At 46.3% G+C, this 19,675-nt stretch overlaps 1 protein-coding gene across 1 annotated transcript in view; it reads left to right on the forward strand.

Annotated features, from left to right (window-relative positions):
- Togaram2 (TOG array regulator of axonemal microtubules 2) overlaps positions 1–18,265 on the forward strand; it is a 56,886-nt gene extending 38,621 nt beyond the window's left edge. The window contains exons 16-19 of the mRNA XM_008846486.1: positions 1,190–1,382; positions 2,177–2,393; positions 12,354–12,440; positions 17,928–18,265. Coding sequence (XP_008844708.1) covers positions 1,190–1,382; positions 2,177–2,393; positions 12,354–12,440; positions 17,928–18,265 — 835 coding nt within the window. The remainder of the gene's footprint in view (positions 1–1,189; positions 1,383–2,176; positions 2,394–12,353; positions 12,441–17,927) is intronic.
- Positions 18,266–19,675: the final 1,410 nt, after the last annotated feature.

A 19,675-nucleotide genomic window follows, 5' to 3' on the forward strand; every position in this document is an offset into this window, starting at 1 on the left:
AAGACCTGGCCTGAGTCTTGGAGGGTGGGTGCTTGGAACAGTAAAATGCCAAACAGGAATCGTCTGCTTGACATTTAAACCATCTTGCCACGTCTTGGGAGGATCACAGCCAACCTTAGCAGGATGCTGGGGAAGGTCCTGCCCACCTCTTCAGCAGTAACTTCCTGTATTTTCCTACCCACCCTCTCTCACCAGACCAGATCAGCCCCCAGCCCCTGCCCTTCCTCATCCTTTCTCTCTCTGCTGTGTCGTGCTTTTGCTTATGCTGCACACCTACCACCTGTTCTGTCTCCTATCCATCTGTGAGATGCTTAAGGCAAAGACTGTTTCTCATCTCTTTGTTTTCATGACCCAGCATAGCTCTTGGTATTCAGTAACAAGAATGTGAGAAGCAGGAACAAAGGACAGAATGGATGGCATTGGAACCTGTTGGGTGGGACTTGGTATAGAGCAGAATCAGTTAGTGACCCTAGTATTGAACTAGTTGTGAGTCCTATGTGTCCTGTGTGGAGCTGTTGTAATGCTGGCCTGGAATAGTCTAGGGGCTCTGATAGACATGTGATTCAAATGAAAGGGAGCAGGGCTTCTCAGCATACTTCCTGTTCTTGGAGGAGTGTGAGAAAGCCTTGTCAACAAGGTGCAGGATGTGGGTACCAGACAGAGATGGGGTGTGGTAAACTCTAGAATCTTGACTCTTACTCTATTCTTAGATTAAATGTACCCTGCTGGACGGGGGCTGGGATATGCTTCTCTGTGGCGAGTACTTGTCTAACATGCATGAGAACCCAGGTTCCATCCTTAGCAACACACACACACACACACACACACACACACACACACACATGTCAGTCATGTTCACATGATATACCCTCACTTTTAATCTTTCTTACTTGCAATTATTTACATGTCTTCTGAAAAGAGAGGGTGAAAGTCAGGAAAAGGGAGCCCTGCCTGTTGATCAGAGGATGGGACCCTAGATGATCATGCTGTTGTCTCTTGAGGAAAAGAGACTCCTGGAGTTTCCAAGACCAGTATCCTTAAGCAGCATTTAGAGGAGAAGCTGGGGTTGGACTAAGCTGCACGTGACACTGCTATTTCTGCTCTACCTGGCAATGGGATGGGGCATGGGGCAGGAGGTGTGTTCATCCCCTGGGCTCTTCCCCAGGGGTCAGCCCCTGCTTCCACCTAGGTTTGGCTGCAATGGCCCACGACTGACGGGGCTGCGCTCCTCCGTGCGGGGTGATATGGAAATGGTGGAGCAGCTGCGGGAGCTGATAAGGTTGCTGGAGGCCAAGGAGTTCCAGTCCCGGATGGAAGGTGTGGGGCGGCTCCTTGAGTACTGTAAAGTTAAACCAGAGCTCATCGCTGCCAACCTGGTCCAGGTGAGCATGGCCCACCCCTGCCCTCTTTTTTTTTTTTCCCTGTGGGTGCCAATTCTATCTGGATAATTGGAACTGGTTTGGAGGGATGTTCAGGGAGCCTGCTAAATACTTATTTTTCTGATGACCTTTGTATTACCAAAAGACTACCTGAATGTGGCTGAGGGATTGAGCATAACCTGGAAATGCCCAGAGGTTTCTTGGGCATCTACCGTACCTCTGTCAGGAGTAAAGTTTCTGTGGCCAAGATTTTAAGTCACTCCTGGTTAGTTCTTTATATAGTATTTGGGGTCAGACACCATGGTTGGATAGGTGTCTGGGCCATTAAGGATGGACAGGCTGGGAATAGGCACAGCAATCACAGGCTGAACACCAGGGCATATGCTTATTTCTTCTGGGAGTTAGGCTGTCAGGCAGCCACTGGCAATTAGAGACCCAGGCTGCATCAATGGACCTGGTACCCATCCAGGTTTCTTACAAGCTATGTGAGCTGAATCATCTTCTCTGAGGCTTAGCTGTTAAGGGGAAAGTGCAGGGTGATAACATAGTAACATGGATTGCTAGTGTCACCAGTAAAGGTGGTATGGAGGATCTAACTGGATGCTCTGAATGACTGGCATGTGAGGAATGATCCATACACACCTATCACTCCTTCCCATTCTTCATCATTGGGAGCATTCTGGTATATCTTGGAGATCCCTTTCAGGAATACAGGAGGAGTCCCAAGTGAAGGCCAGTTGATTGGGCAAACTCAGCCTGAGTTCTCATGAGATCTCATTTTTTGGTTCCCTCAATAGGTCTTTGATGCCTTCACCCCAAGGCTTCAAGATTCCAACAAGAAAGTGAACCAGTGGGCGCTGGAATCCCTCGCACAGATGTTCCCCATCCTCCAAGAGAGTGTACACCCCATGCTGCTCTCTCTCATCATCATGGTTGCAGACAACCTCAACTCTAAGAACTCTGGGATTTCTACTGCTGCCTCCACTGTGCTGGATGCGATGATGGAGAGCCTGGGTGAGTATCCCACTGCAGACCCCACGGGGTTCTGGGAGGCAGCTGGCTCTTGAGCCACCGCACCCACTTTCTTGCTTAGGAGTCAGCAGACTGGCATCCAGGGTCTGAGGCTGGTTCTTCTGAGGCTGTGTAGAGTAGGTGTTGGCATTGTAGGGCCACCATAATTCTTAGCTGGAGGCTTCTTCACATTCTGTCTATTAGGCACCACATGGTCGAGAATGGAGACAATGAGAGAGAGAGAGTCTGGTCTAGCTTCCCTGTAGTCACTTGAGGGAAATGATTTTCCCAGGGACACAGGACACCACAGGGGATGAATGAGAAGTGCTTGGCAAGGTTCAGCTGGGCCAGGACTTGGTAATGGACTGGAAGTGGAAAAAGAACAGTGGAAAAAGGAAGGAGCTGAGGTGGCCATCAGAAGGGGCAAGACCTTTTTTTTTTTTTTTTTTTTTTTTTTTTTTTTTTTAAAAAAAAAAAAAAAAAAAGAGGACGATAAATCTTTCACTGTGATATATCAAAATAACTTGGGAGGCAGAGGCAGGTGGATCTCGGTGAGTTCAAGGCTAGCCTGGTCTACATAATGAGTTCTAGGCCAGCTGTGGTTACAGGGAGACCCTGTCTCAAAAAGACCAAAACATTTTTTAATTTTTATTTTGTGCGTATGAATGGTATACTTGCACATATGTAAGCATGTTGTGTAGTGCCCATGGAGGACAGAAGAGGGCGTTGGATTCCCTGGAACCAGAGTTAGAGATGACTGTTAACCACCATGTGGGTGCTGGGATTTGAACCCAGGTCTTCTGCAAGAGCAGCCAGTGCTCTTTAACTGTTGAGCCATCTCTCCAGTCTCATGGGCACAAACTTCTTGGCTCTCACGTGCTTTACATTATTATGTGGACTTCTTGATGCTTATGCTTCTGTTCCTTTCATTTCCTGGGTAGTTAGAAGGTGATATTTGGCAGATACCTGGAAGGGAAAGTTCAAAACGTCAGGTGTGCTAAGAAAGTCGCACTTGAGTAGGTTTATGTCCGGGCTAGAGTGAAGAAGCTTGTGTTTGAAAGTGGCCTTTGTTTGCCTGTTGCTGTGTGTCTGGTGCACTCAAAGTAATAATATCTGGTCTCTGGCATTCACAGACCATTCTGGATGAGGCTGGAAACATCCCTCCATACACTCATCCTTCCTCCTTCCCCATGCTTTGGCACAAGCCCAGCTCCTGGGCATGGCACAGCAGCTGTGTCCTTGGCTAGAGACACCAAGAGGAGTTTCAGTTACAAATCAAAGGCCTGGTCAAGCCCTTCTCTGTCTCTTGAGTTCATAAATATTGTCAATTTCCACATTTCATCTCAGAGGAAATTTATGATTTGCTGAGTTTGTTGCTGTAGAACAAACAATATAAATCGAGTTCTAAATTATGGCTTGTTCTTAGCGCTGCTCTGGGTAAGTGAGATTGCTGTTGCCAATAACCAAGGCTCTTGGTAAATCACCTCAGGCCCTGAATTTATTGGGAAAATCTACACCAAGCAAAATGGGCTTTTGGACTTTGAGGAGGATGAGCATTCAAGTCTGGAGAGAGGACTATTTTAACTGTTCCTCCTCCAAAGCTCTCAGTTTCTGTTCTCTGTCACTAGGCCAACCTTCCCAAGCATGGTGGAGCCTAGAGCTTTGGACAATAGAATTTGATGTCTTCCATAGTCACAAGACTTGGGTACTGTTTACCTGAGGCCTTCCTGTATCTACCTAGAATGAGTACCTTGGAAAGCAGTAGGCCTGGAGATGGCCTGTGTATTAGTCCATTTTCTGCTTCTGTACAAAAATATCCAAGGCTTGGAACTTTCTGATTTAAAAAAAAAAAGAAATTAAATTCATGGTTCTAGAAGTTCAAGAGCATCGTATCAGTTTCTACTCAGCTCTGGTGGAGGCCCAATGGGGAACAGCATTACAATAGTGGAAGCTCATGCAGAAGATTAATGGTGAGACAGGAAGCTAGAGACCAAGAAGGGGCTGATTTTGATCTTTTTATAAGAACCCACTGTTGGGGTTGGGGTAATAATAGCTCAGTGGATAAAATGTTTGTTGTGCAAGTATGAGGACCCAAGTTCAGATCCCCAGAACCCACATCAAGCAGGATACGGCAGCATATGGGTCTGTAATCCCAGCGCTCCTACAGTGATAGGAGGCAGAGACAGGAGAATCCCTGAAGCTCATAGGCCAGCTAGCCTGGCGAATGCAGTAGTGAACAGCTAGAAGCCCTGTCTCCATAAGGTGGAAGGCGAGGACTGGCACCTGAGATTGCCTTCTGACCTTCATATGTGTGCTTGTGGCATGAATGCAACTGTACTCACATGTGTGTGTCTGCACATAAACACACACAGATTAAAAAAAGTGGGAAGTAATTCACTTTTTAAGACCAGGATTAATTCCTTGGAAAGGTAATGCCCCAAATCATCTTATCACTTTCCACTAAGCTCCACTTCCTAAAAGTCTCACTGCTTTCCAACACTGGACATCAAACTCCTAACACTTACACCTTTGGGAAGCCAAACTATATCCAAAGCATAGCAGTCTGCTTTGGGGCTCTGACTACACTGTGAGTAGTGTTTTAACTACCAGGGAGATGCCTGTGAGTCTCCCTTCCTATGGGACAAGACCTCCTTGGATGCAGCTGGAAATGGCCCTTCTGGTCCAGCAGCTAGAAGCTTTGGTCCAGAGAGAATGATGCAGGTGCGAGAGGGGAGCTGTCTTCTGTAATTCTTAGATCAGTGTCAAAGTTGGGATGGAATGGTTTTGGCCTCAAAGGGTTAAATGTAGCTCAGTAAATTCTTGGCAAAAAGTAGAGCCTACAGCATGAATTCAAGTGTACTATCTTGGCTCCAGGTGCTGTTTGAGCAGGTGTGGGAATGAACAGTCTGGACCAGTTGGCTTTGCCATGTATCTCACCTTCTCAGTCCAGTCAGCAGCATTAATTTTTAAAGCATGGCTTATTTATTTTTATTTTATGTGTTTGAGTGTTTTGTCTACTGCATGTAAGTGCACCCGTGCCATGCAATGCCTGTGGAGGTGAGGAGAGGGCATCAGATTCCCCTGGAACTGGAGTTAAAGACAATTGTCAGCTACCAGTGGGTGCTGAGAACCAAACCTGGGTCCTCTGCAACCACCGGGCTATCTCTCTAGCCCCAGCAGCATTGGCTTTGAAAGTGTTTTTTGAAGATGAATTGACAAGCTGACTTCTAGATCCATGTAGATTGGAACCATAGGGATTTAGGTTAGTGACCTGGAGAATTTAATTACCAACAGCAAATACCAAGGATAGAATCAAGTTGTCCCCAGTAAGGGCTCTCCTCTGCCTAGAATGAGCAACTTGGCCCAGAGTAGAAACAAGTTAACTCAGCTGGCTCCTTAGGGTGAGTGGTAGCTGCAGAGCCTGGGGCAGTGGGGACAGAAAAGGATCCAGATCTTCCCAGACTATCCGGCTGAGCCTGAAGGTTCTAGTGATCCCTTTGCACCCTCTCAATGGAGGAACTTTCTTTCAAGCCTGCTTCTTCATGGCCCCCAGGGATTCTAGGCTCCAGGCTGGATGGAGGCAGACTGTTAAATGCTGAGCAGTGCTTAAATGTGGAAAGTCTTGGAGCAACAGCTCAGCATGGTGCTGTTTGTTTCCTGCCCATTGCAGGGCCAGAACAATGCCAAATGAGGCTGCCGTCTTCTGGCACAAAGTCCAGATGGCACAACTGAGTGGCGAGGCTGACCTTCTTAGGCAGCCTCTTAAGATCCTTCTGGATTGTGGAATTCAGTGATAATGTAGACTCATCAGCCCAAATTCTTTCTTCTTATTCCCTGGTTCTCCTGAGGGTGGTGGTTTGGCAGAACAGGTGCAGGTTTCTGCTGCGGTTGCGTATGGGGGCGGGGTGTAGTGAGGGAGGAGACGTGGGCTTGCTTCCTGATTGCTGTTTTTTATCACTCATTTCCTACCTTGGGGTCTCTCTGGGCTGGAGGCTCGATGACATTCTTCCTACACCAAGATCCGATCTCAGGGGACTTTTTCTGAGGATTAAGAAAGTGCAGGAGCAGACTGGTTGGCCCTGTTGGGTTCTGCTACTGCATCTGTCAGAGAAGAAACTTCCCTGATGAAAACCTCAGGCTTCTGACAGCTCTGCTTCTCCCAGGTGACCTTGGCATTCAGGCTTCTTGGCGCTAAGAGGAGCTCTCTTAATTTAGCCCAGCCTCTGGCCAGTGCTGGAGAGTGCAGATAAGCTTGGGATGAGGGTGGTCTCAGATCTACCTTTGCAGTTTTGTTCTCTGACTTTAAACACATTGCTTTCTGTAACTCCTATGGCCAGTATTATATTGTCAATGGGATTAAGACCGGTATCCAGGTTGCATATCCAATATACCAAACACTCAAAAATATCTTGATCTGCTATTTGTCTACAAGCATACAGGTTTACCCAGTTAAAAATCAAAAGTGAACACAGTTTTGATTTTGCCTCTTTCATTTAACATTATCCAGGCAGACACTGGTGATGCACATCTGTAATCCTAGCAATTGGGAATCTGAGGCAGGAGGAGGCTTATTATGAGTTTAGGGCCAGTCTGGACTACAGGTGAGTCCCTCAAAAATCTCCAAAGAAAACAAACATCACCCAGCTTTCTATGCTACTTTATAGTCTTCCTAGATGAAAACATAAAGCTCATTTTTGTTGTAAAAGCCATGCTTATTAATTATTGAAAAAATGAAAAATCTAAAGCATTTGAAAGGAAACTAACAAATTTATAATGTGTACCAAATCCTTTAATAAATAGTGTTTTAATAAACAGCGATTAACATTTGTCATCTTTCATTTAAAATTTTTTTTAGACAGGGTCTCACTATGTAGACTAGGCTGGCCTTGAACTCAGAGATCTGTCTGCTCTGCCTTCTGAGTGCTGGAATTAAAGGCATGTGCTACCACATCTGGCTTTATTTTAGATTTTTAGTGTGCATATTTATGTATGTAGTTATGATCATATTATACACTTGAATTTGTGTCCTGATTAAATAAATCAGAGCATTCGCATATAATTACTCTTGAGTCATGGGCTGCCCCACAGTATGCATGCTTGTGCAGGTGAATTAGATCCCATTTTTCCTTCACAACCACACCCAATTTGGGCCACAGGGAAGAATTCCAAGTTACTAAGTCTGTGTTGACTATCCCCATGCCGTTTCCACTCCAGTTCTTTGCTGCCACTGTCCACACTGCCATGCTTTTTACGCTTTCTTTAAAAAGCTCTTCTGTGGGGCTGGGGAGATGGCTTAGTCATGAAAGAACTTGCCACACAAACATGCGGATCTGAGTTAGATCCCCAGCACCTACATAAAAAGCCTGGCATGGTGTTAATGTGCTTGTAATCCCAGCACTGGGGAGATGGAGTCAGGTGGATCCTTGGGCTGGCTGTTCAGCAAGTCTAGCCAAATTGGCAAGTCCCCAGTCCCAGTGAGAGATCCTGTCTCAAAAAATGAGGTGGACAACTCTTAAAGAACTATGCCTGAGGTTGTCCTCTGGCTTCCACAACACACGCACACGCACACACACACACACACACACACACACACACAGAGACAGACACACAGACACAGACATAGACATGCACAGACACACAGACACAGACACAGACACACACAGACACACAGAGACAGACACACAGACACAGACACACACAGACACACAGACACAAACACACACACACACACACACACACACACACCATCCTTTAACTCATGTAGCCTTCAGAGAACAAGGGGAAGTCAGTCAAGGGAGAGAGTGTTTGCTGAGATCTGAAAGAGGACGTTCTCTGAGGTATATTCACTGAACCTGGAACTCTCAACACACACACACACACACACACACACACACACACACACACGGCTCTTCTTTGGCTTCCAGGTAGCCTGAAGATGACATGGCCTGGTGGCCTCAGGGCTTCCTGAGGTGGAACAGGTGTGATTACCCCTGATGACCCCTCTACCCGGTGTAGACAAAGGAGCCCAGGCTCTCTAGCCAGTGCCCGCTTTCTTCTTGTTGCATAGCTTCTTAAATAGTCTCTTCACCCACACAGTGAGTCTTGGCTTCCTTGTGAGGCAGAAGAGAGGCTCTGGAAATGTGAGCTAGGCTAATGGAGTATTGATTTTAGCCTCTCAGAGTTTAGATTCCAGTGTCTTTTTTCTAAATGGTGCTTGGGACTGAACTCAGGGCTTTTGTACATGCTAGGCAAGGGCTCCACCACTGTCACATCTGTAGCTCAAGTGTCTGGCCTTTTTCTAAAAATTTTTATTTATTATTTTTTTATTTTATGTGTGTGAGTGTATTGCCTGCCTGTAGGTAAGTGCACCTGTGTCTTGAAATGCCTGTGGAGGACAGAAGAGGCTGTTGGATCCCCTAGAACTGGAGTTACTGACAGTTGTTAGCTACAGTATGGGTGCTGGGATTCGAACCTGGGTCTTCTGCAAGAACAGCCAGTGTTCTTAACCACTGACCTCTCTCCAGCCCTATCTGGCCTCTTTTTTAAAAATATTTTTAAATTGAATTTTTGTGTAATTCATACACAGCATCTTGGTCCTTGTTATACTCCCTTCCCCATCAGCATCCTCCCATCATCCCCTCCCATCATCCCCTCCCATAGCTCCTCCCCTACTGGATTTCATGCATTCTTTCATTTATGTTAAGGCCTATTGAGTCAAATTAGTGTCTCTAGGTGTCCCTCAGTGCAAGTTCATTCAGTGGGGTGTAGTCAGCCTATCTAAGAGTCACTCCTTAAAGAAGATCAGCTCTTCTTCATCTAGTAGTAATTAGCTGCTAATAGTTCTTCGGCTAAGGTTGGGGCCTGCTGCCCATTTCCACAGTTCTGTGCTAGGCTTTTGTCTGCTCGAGTTTGCGTAAGTCTTGTGCATGCTGACACCATTGCTGTAAATTCATATGAGCAAGGTCCCAGGAGCCTGTAAGACTCTATTTCTATATGGTCTTATTTGATCATTTCAATGTGAAGTTTGCTTGACTTTTAAAGGATTTTAGGACAATAATCAAACTCATTAAAATAGCTAATACATACATATGGTCTAAGCTCAATTCTAAATATTAAATTAACTCATTTGGTTCTTGCAGCAATTCTATGAGAAGGGAACTGGGATTGCCTCCATTTTATAGATTGGTAAGCTGAGGCATAGAGAGAATAAGTGGCTCATCCATTGTTACCCAAGATATGTGAAAAAGCCAGGAATTAAGTTCAGTCAATCTATACCCAGTCTACACCCATCATCACTATGGTTTATTGTCTCATTAAACGTGAACGTGGCCCAAAAGTTGAGTGTTCACTCTAAAAAAGTGTCCAGAACAAAACTGGCCAACTGCCTGGGTGTGGTGCTCTGGAGTTCACAAACCAGCCTGGGAAAACTGTGTCCTATTTTGACATTACTTTATACTCTGAGCACTTAACAAGCACCTATACTCTGAAAGTACTTATTAAGTACCTGTACTCTGCAGACATTTATTAGGTACCTGCTACCTGCTGGATGCCATGGGAACATGGCCTGATATGGTTATCTGCTAGATGTTCATTTTCAAGTACTCCCCAAGTTTACTTTTTTCTGACCCTGGAAGACTATGTCAGAGGCCAAGAGCTAGCCTGAGCATTATGGGAGATCAAGTTCATTCTTTTCACTATGTAACTTGAACAAGCTACTTATTAAACTGTCTATATGTCAGCCTCTGCACCTCAGATGCTATGGTTGGAGGTTTCCTCCTAAACCATGATGAAACTGAATTGCTGTCATGGTGGTGGTGAGAGGTGGGACCTCTGCGAGGTGCTCATGCCAGAGGCTCCACTCCATGAAGGGTGGACGCCATTGCTGCAGGGGTGGATTGGTTATCACAGGGTGGGTTCCTGATAAAAGGATGGGTTTGGCCCCTTTCTGTTTCTGACACACACATGTGTCCCTCTGCCTTTTACCATGGGCTAATGCAGTACCCAAGCCCTCACCAGAGACTGGCATATGCTCTTAGACTTACCAGCATCTAAACACTGAGCCAAATATATTTCTGTTGTTTTATAAATTGCCCATTCTGTTTTTTTAAATTATGGAAGCAGAAAATGGACCAAGAACACACTTGCTGGGTGACTGGACCTGGCCTGCTCTCCTGACAGGTGTGGGCAAGCGCTGTAACTACATCCCTGAAAAGGGATTTCACTGCTGGCCCCACCTCTCATTAAGTATTCTATGACTGCTGTGGTTGCAAAATATTGGGAGTTATGTATGCTGGGAGCTGGGCATGTCAGGAGCCGAGCATCCCCAGGGCTTCCAGGTTCAGGGGCAATGGGGAGATAGAAAGAGAGAGGTCCATCTTCTCTGAGTTAGCACATAATTCTCAGGATACCTCCTGTGTCTGTATAAGATTGAAGGTCTTTAATAGTTTGAGAAACTAGAGAATATCAGCTACAGTAGGAGCAATGGGCAGCTTAGAAGCTTAGATGATTGTGTACAGGGTCCCGCTGCAGTTGGCTTTAGAAATCCAGCCCAAGAGTCTAAAAGGTCCTGAGACAGCTTCCCATCTTAGTGGTGGTGGTAGTGCTCAGTCCCAGTGCTTTCCGCATTGGTTTGACTTGGTATCCAGGGGAGCTGCACTCCAGGGACACATTTTTAAAAAAGCGATTCCAAATCCCTCTTTCCTCCAAGCCTCCTGAAAGGTGAGTTGAGAGATGAATGCTGCCTTATTGGCGTACGCGTTCATGCTGGGCCTGGGCCTCAGGCTAGCTGCTTTATAGGCAAGGGGGAAATCAGTCTAGGCAGTGAGGTTTCATGTGAACCCATGAAGAGATACTCATGTTCCCAGCTCATAAGTCCCTCCTGTAGCCCCAGTAGAGTATACCAGCTGGTTCCATCCTGAAAGATGGACTCTTCATCCTGGGTTGCTGGGGTGTACGCTATCAGTGCTAGAGCTGGGACAGCTCTGGGCTGTCCAAGTGGAGTTGGTCACCCCTGATTCTGGTCTCCAGGCCCTGGTTACAGCAGCACAGAGCTTCTCACCCTGGGTCAGGCTCATGTTCAAGTCAAAGGAACCTCTTAGGGTGTGGGAGGACTTTTACTTAGCTCCTGGCTCCATGTCTATTACATAAAGGGTGCCAGGAAGTATTCATCCCAGGAAATAAGTGATTACCTGGGATGGGTATGTCCTATTGGTTAGAGTATGAGTTCAGACTTCAAGGAGAGACATGACTTTTGAATGCTAACCCCAGTCCCTTAATGACCTTTGTATGACCGTGGTTCAATGGCTCATTTTCTCCTAAAGCTGTAAATGCACTAAAATGTCCACATACTCACCCTAGCTATCATTGCTATTTGTCTGTCTGTCTGTCAACCATCCATCTATTTCTTTTATCTCATCTTCACTTTAGGACGATTTGGAAAATCACAGACACTATGAACCAGATCCATGGGAGTAAATGGCAGCCTGTTTGGGAGTCAGTTTAATTGCTTTAGACCACTCGTTCTTCCCCAGTTATCCAATGTCCATTCACATTAAAAAAGTGATTCTGTGAGAGTGCTCAGTGGATAAAGCACTTACAATGTAAGTGTAAGGATCTGAGTTCTTATGCCCAGATGTGGTAGTTCATATATCTATAATTCCAGCACTCCCACAGTGAGATGAGGGCAGAGACAGTATAATCTCAAAAGCCCACAGGCCTGCTAGCCTGTTGTACAGCAGCAGCAAACAAGAGACCCCATCTCAAATAAGACCAACACCCAAGGTTGTTCTCTGACCTCCATACACATGATTTAAAAAATAGGCCCCACTGTGATTTGGAAAAATGAATTCAGCTCCCCATAGGGCCTCTTTCCCCACGTGGGTATGGGGCACTTGGTTCCCTGAGTGCCTGGTGCCATGGCTTGACCCGCAGCACCATGGCCACTGACATCTCCATCTTTTTCAGACCACCTTTGCCTCTTGCAAGCATTTGCTGGTCGTGTGCGTTTCCTGAGTGGCCCTGCAGTGTTGGATGTCACAGAACGCCTATCAGGTAAGACCTCTGATTTCACCCAGCCTGGACATGACTGTTCTCTTCTGGAATATGCTTTCTTAAATCTCACAGAGTTTAAGAATTTTGATAATTTGCTTTTCCTGTGTGTGACAATCTCCACATTACCAGAAGACAATCTTTGTTTTTGGTCAAAATGAGCCACGTATGTATATAACCAAATGGTTTCTAAGAATACGTTTCTTCTTCTTTATCGACCAGGGATCTTCTAGCCCCCTGAGCACCTTTAAAAAAATGTGTGTGTGTTTGCATGCTTGTGTGTGCAGGTGCACATGTGCACATACAGACAGAGGTCAGAGGACCACCTCAGCTGTCATTCCTCAGGCACTGTCTACCTTGCTTTTTTGAGACAGGGGCTCTCATCGGTCTGGAACTTGCTAAGTAGGCAAGGCTGTCTGACCATTAAGTCCTAAGAAGCCACCTCTCTCCATTCCTCAGTGAGAAGATTAGAAGCATGTGCCACCAAGCTTGGCTTTTTTGTATGTGTTTTATGTGGGTTCTGGAGATGGAACTCAGGTCTTTATGGCTGTAAGGCAATCACTTTACTGACACTGAGCTATCTCCACAGTCCCCTCTTGTTTTTGAAACAGGGTCTCCCTATGTAGCTCAGGCTGATCTTGAGCTTGAAATCCTCCTACCTCAATCTCTTTAGTGCTGGGATTACAGGTATGTGCTCCAATGCCTGGCTTCCATTGAGCGCCTTTGTGGTGAGTCAGGAAGGCTGGCCCTTTCAGGTAGACACTGCTAAGCATATAACTTGGCAGAAGAGGACATTGTCACGAGAATTATAAAAGATGCTGCTTCTTTAGTCTGACAGACACTGGCCGGACCATCCCCTGGCCCCTCAGCTTCATGCTGGGCCTGCCTTAAGTGAGGTGGGGCCTTGGCTGGAATCTTTGCTTTGGTCAGGTTGCAACTGAGGAAAGACTGCTCTCATCAGCCTATATGTGGCTCCATGCCTGGGAATCCTGGTGTCACCCTCTTCCTGACCCACAGCATCCTGGCACCTAGCATCATCTCCTCTTTCCTTTTTCTCCTGTGCTTCTGGGAAGCACACCCCATGATATATCACCAGTGTGCTGCTCCTCTAGTACCCTTTGGCCTTGGACACTCAGGGGTTGTCACAGGCAGTGTCATTGAGGATCTGGGTGCCAGCTAATTCTGGCTTTTCCACCTCTTCTTTTGCCCCTGGCCTTGCCTTTGCATCCTGGTTCAGTCTTCCCTGTATCCCTGGAATGGCTCCTTACCTCCCATCTAGGCGCCAAGCAGGTAGAATGAAACTGGGGACTGAAGTCCACCAGACATAATAGTCATTTTCTTTTACACAAAATCAGTATTTTGAGGGGCTGGGGATGTAGCTCAGTGGTAGGGTGCTTGCCTACAATGTATGGAGGTTCTAGGTTCCATCCCTAGCACTGGAAAAAGAAAGGTTGGAATGTAGCTCAGTTGTTAAGAGTGTTTACCTGGCATGCACAAAATCCTGGGTTTGATTCTCAGCATTGCATAAACTGGGCATGGTGATAGAAGTCTGTAATCTCTGCACTTGGGAGGTAGAGGCAGGAAATTCAAGGTCATCTTTAGCTAAGTAGGGAGTTTGAGATGAGCCTGGGATACACAAGACCCTGTCTCCAAAAGGAAAAAAATTAGTGTTTTTGGAGGGAAACCCTTACCTAACCTGGTGTAGGTAACTTAGGGGGCCCCAGAGGTGGATGAGAAGCTTCACTATAGATTATCCACATACTATGGTTTTCTCCATCTCTTTCCTAGAGACCTCAAAGGCAAATTTCTCCAAAGTTCTGCTGACTTGGTGTCAGCTAGCAGCAAGAACATTTCCTTTGACAGAGGCATGGCCTGAAATAGCACCGCTTACTCGGAGTAAATCTTTTGCTAATTACTTAGCTGTCTTTTAAGCTCGAGTTTAATGGGGTTGCTCCTTCACAATGGCTCCCAAAGGACTTCTCTCCCTCTGCCAGCTTGACAGACTGACCTGGCCAGTCAGATGACTGCCACATTCTGTACCTGGGGAGCATGGCCCTAAGGCAGCTGAGACATGAGCAGGTGAGGGAGTGTGAGCCATGGAGCTGAGGCTGGGTGTTGCTGTTCTTCCTGAGAAGTAGGCCTCTGGGGCCTGAGAGGGGGAGTACACCTCACTGCTCAGAGAGACAAGGTGCAGGAAAGTGTGTGAGTCAGCCATGAAAGGACAGAGGAAGGGGTTGTATAAGGCACAGGCTGGCGAATGACTTTGGTAGAGGTCAAGGTGTTGTTCCTGGGCCTAGTTCTTGGGATTATTCTTACTTTCTTTTTTCTTGTCTTTATTGTGTTAAGATACACATAACATAAAAAAATTACTCCTGTCACTATTTTAAAGGTACGGTTCATTGGTATTAAATGCATTCATAACGTTGTCCAACAATCACCACCATCCGTTTCTTTTTATCTTGCAAAACTGAAGCTATCAGTCATCAAATATTAACTCCCTAACCACCTTGGCCTCAGCACTACCATTCTACTTCCTATCTCTGTGAGACTGACTTCTCTAAGTACCTCATGTAAGTGGGATCCTACACAATTTATTTTCTTAAGACTGGTTCATTTACTTAGCATAATGTCTTTAAGGTTCCTTCATGTTGTAGCAGTGTCAGAATTTCGGGGTGTGTGTGTGTGCATGTGTGTGTGTGTGTTCTTGTGTGCACGTGTATAAATACATGGGTGGTTGTGCATGTATGTGTGTGAAGGTCAGAGGTTTCTGACCTTCTGCAGTGTCTCTCCACCTTATTTTTTAAGGCAGGGTCTCTCACTGAATCTGGAGCTCACTGATTTGGCTAGACTGGCTGACCAGCTGGCCCCAAGGATTCTCCTGTCTTTTTATCCCCAGTGCTGAGATTATAGATGTACATTACTGTGCCCAGTTTTTTAAAAAAATATTTATTATTTTTTATTTTATGTGTATGGTGTATTGCCTGAATGTATGTAAGTGCACCTGTGTTGTGCAATGTCTGCAGAGGTCAGAAGAGGGCATCGAATTCCCCATGGAACTGGAGTTACGGACATTGTTAGCCACTATGTGGGTGCTGGGAATTGAACCTGGGTCCTCTAGAAGAGCAGCCATTGCTTCTTAACCACTGAGCCATCTCTCCAGCCCCCACAGTTTTTTTTTTTTAATATGGGTTCCGTGGAATCAAACTCATATCATCAAGTTTGCAGCAAACACTTTACTGACTGAACTATCTCCCTAGTCCCAGAATTTCCTTTTTAAGGCAGAACAGTATTCTGCTGTGTGTGTACATCATGCTGTGTTTACCTATCCACCTGGTGAACACTGGGTTGCTCCTGCCTCTTGGCTCCTGTAAGTAATGCTGCCATGAACATAGGGTACACACGTTTTTCATGTTCTTACTTTTATTCCTGGGTGAGATTCTGGAAATGAGCTGTGGTTGTTCTATACAGATAGCTGCTTCTCTCGTGTCTCCCCTTGACCCCCACCTCCTTGGGGCTGACTGGGTCACTTTTCTGTCTTCTTGGTAACATGTTCTCCCTACATGGCTTGCTTCAATCCTAGAGAGCACAGCCCTTGGTTCTTTCCAGCCAGCACTCCTGTTCATGAAGTCGCTTCAAGTCTCTTTGTATTGGAGCCTTTCCTAGTGGATGCTGATATGGATGGGTTGACCTAGAGGGTATAGCCCTACCTTCCTTGATGTTGTTACCTTGATGTCAGAGGGACCTGTGATCCTTAGTGGTTCCAGGGGAGCCCCATAGATTGGGGTGCTCATAGTGCTTGGGTTAGTCATAGTCAATACTTATGTTTGATGGAAATGCTGTGGAGAACATCAGGCTGATCTGAGGCTCAGGCCATCTGTTTTGGCTCTCCACGTCCTGGGTTGGCCCTGAAATCAGAGGAACACCCTTGGTCTTGGCTGATGTTAAGCTGGTGAAAGAAGGAGCTACTAGGAGATTTTAAAGCTCCGGACCAGCCTCTGAGATATGGAACCCTTAGACGTTTGGAAGACAGTGTGAGTGAGGGGTAGGGAGTCAAGGCAGAGTGACCTCATCTTCAGTACTGTCCTTATGAACAAAACTCCTTAGCCTGAGTCTTGCTTTCCTCTTCTGGCCAATGGGCTCATGTCTATCCTTTTAGCATGAAATGAGACTTGAAGCTCCAAATCTCCAACTAAAGTAGTTTCTGGGATATGGCTGTGCCCACAAAATCTTCCAGACTCTTCCAGTTTGTTGACCCCATAAATCAATGAAAACAACTTGGCCTTTGGCAGGACTTCAGACAGAGCTGGCTACATAGAGCCAGCTGCTTGTAAAACAAGCAGCACTAACACTAATGTGCTTAGTAATTCAGCCATCCCTTCAGGCCAAACCAACCCTTCATGGAGACCTGGAGAGGCTTTGTTGTTGGCCATAACCCTGGTACCTACTCTGGTGATGGAGAGCTGGCTGCTGAGTATTCTTGAGTTTAGAATTTTGAGTTCTTGGATAACCAGATTCAGGGGCTTCATCACTGAAACGGTCTATGTGGAGCCTGATGACTTGCACACACATTCATCCTCACAGATCACTCTTACTGAATTGTGAGGTTTGGCATCCAGAGACTGGGAAGCCCTGATGTTATTGTTCCTCCCTAGCTGTTTTATCTGCCAGAGTGCTTCATTGGAGAGTCTTGACTTCTCTCCCTGTTATCAGAATTGTTAGGGTCAGAGCCTGGGCTCTGGCAGCCCTAAAAAGCTAGGGTCAGCCACCCATTCTCAATAGGCCAATTAAAGAAACAAGTAAGAGGGAAAAGCAAGAAAAGGAGGAAGAGCAACAACGAGGTCCAGTGACCTCCCCCGGACTATCTTAGGGGTCCTGACCTGAGGTGTAGGTTGAAGTAGAGGTATGCATAGCTAAACAGTCCAGGTCAAGGTGTGGTCTCATCCACTGTCATTGTCTCTAAACCTCTGCTGCAAGGTGGTATGACAGGTTGTTAGAACTATGAAATCTCTTTTAGGGAGACAAGTTCTTCCTCCAGCTGGCATCAGGCTTCTAACTTTGTCTTCTCCCAGCATGAGATTCCTGGGTAAATTTCAATTTTCTAGCAGCCATTGTCTCCATAGTTGAAGAGCCAAATGGGTGCCGCAAGAGTCTCTCTAGAATAATCTTCATTCCTGCCAGGACAGTTGCATCCCTGGTGGAGCAGTTCTCTGTGTTGGTGTGACTTTCACAGGTCGTGTTCTAGTTTGGTTTCTATAGCTGTGATAAATGTCATGATCAAAAACCACTTGTGGGGAGGAAAGGCTTTATTTCATCTCATACTTCTAGGTCACAATCCATCATTGAGGTAAGTCAACGCACAGCACCGAAGGGAAAAATCAGCCCTACTGGGGTGTCTGCCCTTTGGAGGACAGAATTAATGTCCCAAGAGAGGACAGTAAGATGAGAGAGAATGAACACCTCAAGTGACCCTCCCTCTTTTCTTTGCAACAGTGCTGGTGGCCTCAGTGTACCCCCGGAAGCCCCAAACTGTGGAACGGCATGCCCTTCCTGTCCTCTGGTACTTCCTGAACAACATGACTGGGAACGGTGTTCTGCCTGGGCGTGGCGGGAATGTGCGCACTGTGGTGTGCCAGCTGGCCAGGAGCCTCCAGGGGCAAATGGGGTCCCGCCTGCAGGACTTTGCTGCTAGCCAACCAAAGCAAGTCCTCAAGATGCTCCAGGAACTTCTAGATTCTGAATCCCTGGGGGGCAGCCAGAAAGTCACCAGTGGAGGGATGCGCCAGAACAGCAAGATGACTGGCAACTTATGTCCTGTTCTGCTGGATTAAAGATGGATCTTAAATGGGCAATTATTATTTTTTACCTTATTTTTTTTATGATGGAATCATCCTGTGGTTTATTCTGCCTCTTAGAATCCCTAATGTATATCGTATATTTTGAAGTAGAAATAAATGAATTACTTATTTTTCTAAGGTTTTCTTTTCTTGTACTTTTTTAACCCCAGAGAATTTTCCAATGGACTGATTTATGACACATGGAAAGAGCAAACTCAGTTGCAGATGAGATTGTAACAAGGAGCTAGGAAAGAGAAGGGTCACACGGGCCCATGTGTTGCTGGGACACAGCCATCATTTGTGAGCAGCTGGAGACCTCCTGAGTCTCAGAGCCTCTAGTTGTTCGCTTAAATATGGTCCATTTAGCACCAGCTTGATCAGAGGTCAATGCCAAACATCTTCCGGCCCATCATGCTTCAGGCCCTGCAAAATCTTTAGCTAAGTGTCTATTCATCCCATGGGACCTTCTAGTGGGATCTGTCCTTCTTGTCACAAGGCAAGGAGAATTTGACAGTTGCACCACTAAATGTTTTCACTAGAAGTTGGCCATCTGGCTTGTTCTGACAAAAACTAGATAAGGTTTTATGCTTAAAATACCTTGGGTGAAAATGTTGTGGTGGCATCTACATGCTGCATTCTATACAGGTGTCACAGGAACTACATGAAATGACAGGCTACTACAGTTGGGCTCAATCACATATGTTGGGCTCAGTGTGGGCTAGTGTTGTGAGGAAGCAGAGAAAAGTATTAGTCCTGAGGAAAACCCAACAAAGGCTATTGGAAGGGGGGATATCTGCATCAGGTTGTAGACACATAGGTGTGGCCTTGCTTTGGCTGGACCAGTAGACAACGGTGGGACCAGAAGGAGTCAGAGCTCCGATTACTGTCTCTATAGCTCTGGCATGGTGAAGGCTGAAGGGCTGACTTGTCACTGCTGGCCAAGGACCCAAACACAGGAGCATGCAGGGGCAGATCCATGGCAAAGTCCTAGGCAGTGGGTTTTCTGGCAGCCCCTCCCTACAGCAGTGGACTCCCCAGTATTGTCCGTCATCTGTCCCCTAGATTTGATGTGAGTTCCACACTGTTCTGAGACTCTCCAGAGAAGCCTGGCCAGGTGCCGGGGAGTCCCTGTGCCAGGTGGAGCTTGGCTGGCCCCTCCCATGTCCTGGACTGAGGTGAGTACAAATAACTTAGGCTGGAGCTTGGCTTTTAATAGGCGGCTTAAGTGTGATTTCGGGTCATTCCAGTGCCTGTGTGAGCTGCTGCTCACCTGGTCATGACCCCAGAGGCACTTCCCAGGAAACCATCTCACTCTAGGCCAGGTTAAATGCCTGCAAAGGAAAACTGCAAAGATGCCCAAAGAGACTGATTTTAAATCTTTCTAATATTTTATGCAATTTAATT

The sequence above is a fragment of the Nannospalax galili genome, unplaced genomic scaffold (genome assembly GCF_000622305.1).
Source record: "Nannospalax galili isolate Female #2095 unplaced genomic scaffold, S.galili_v1.0 scaffold683, whole genome shotgun sequence".
NCBI lineage: Eukaryota > Metazoa > Chordata > Mammalia > Rodentia > Spalacidae > Nannospalax > Nannospalax galili.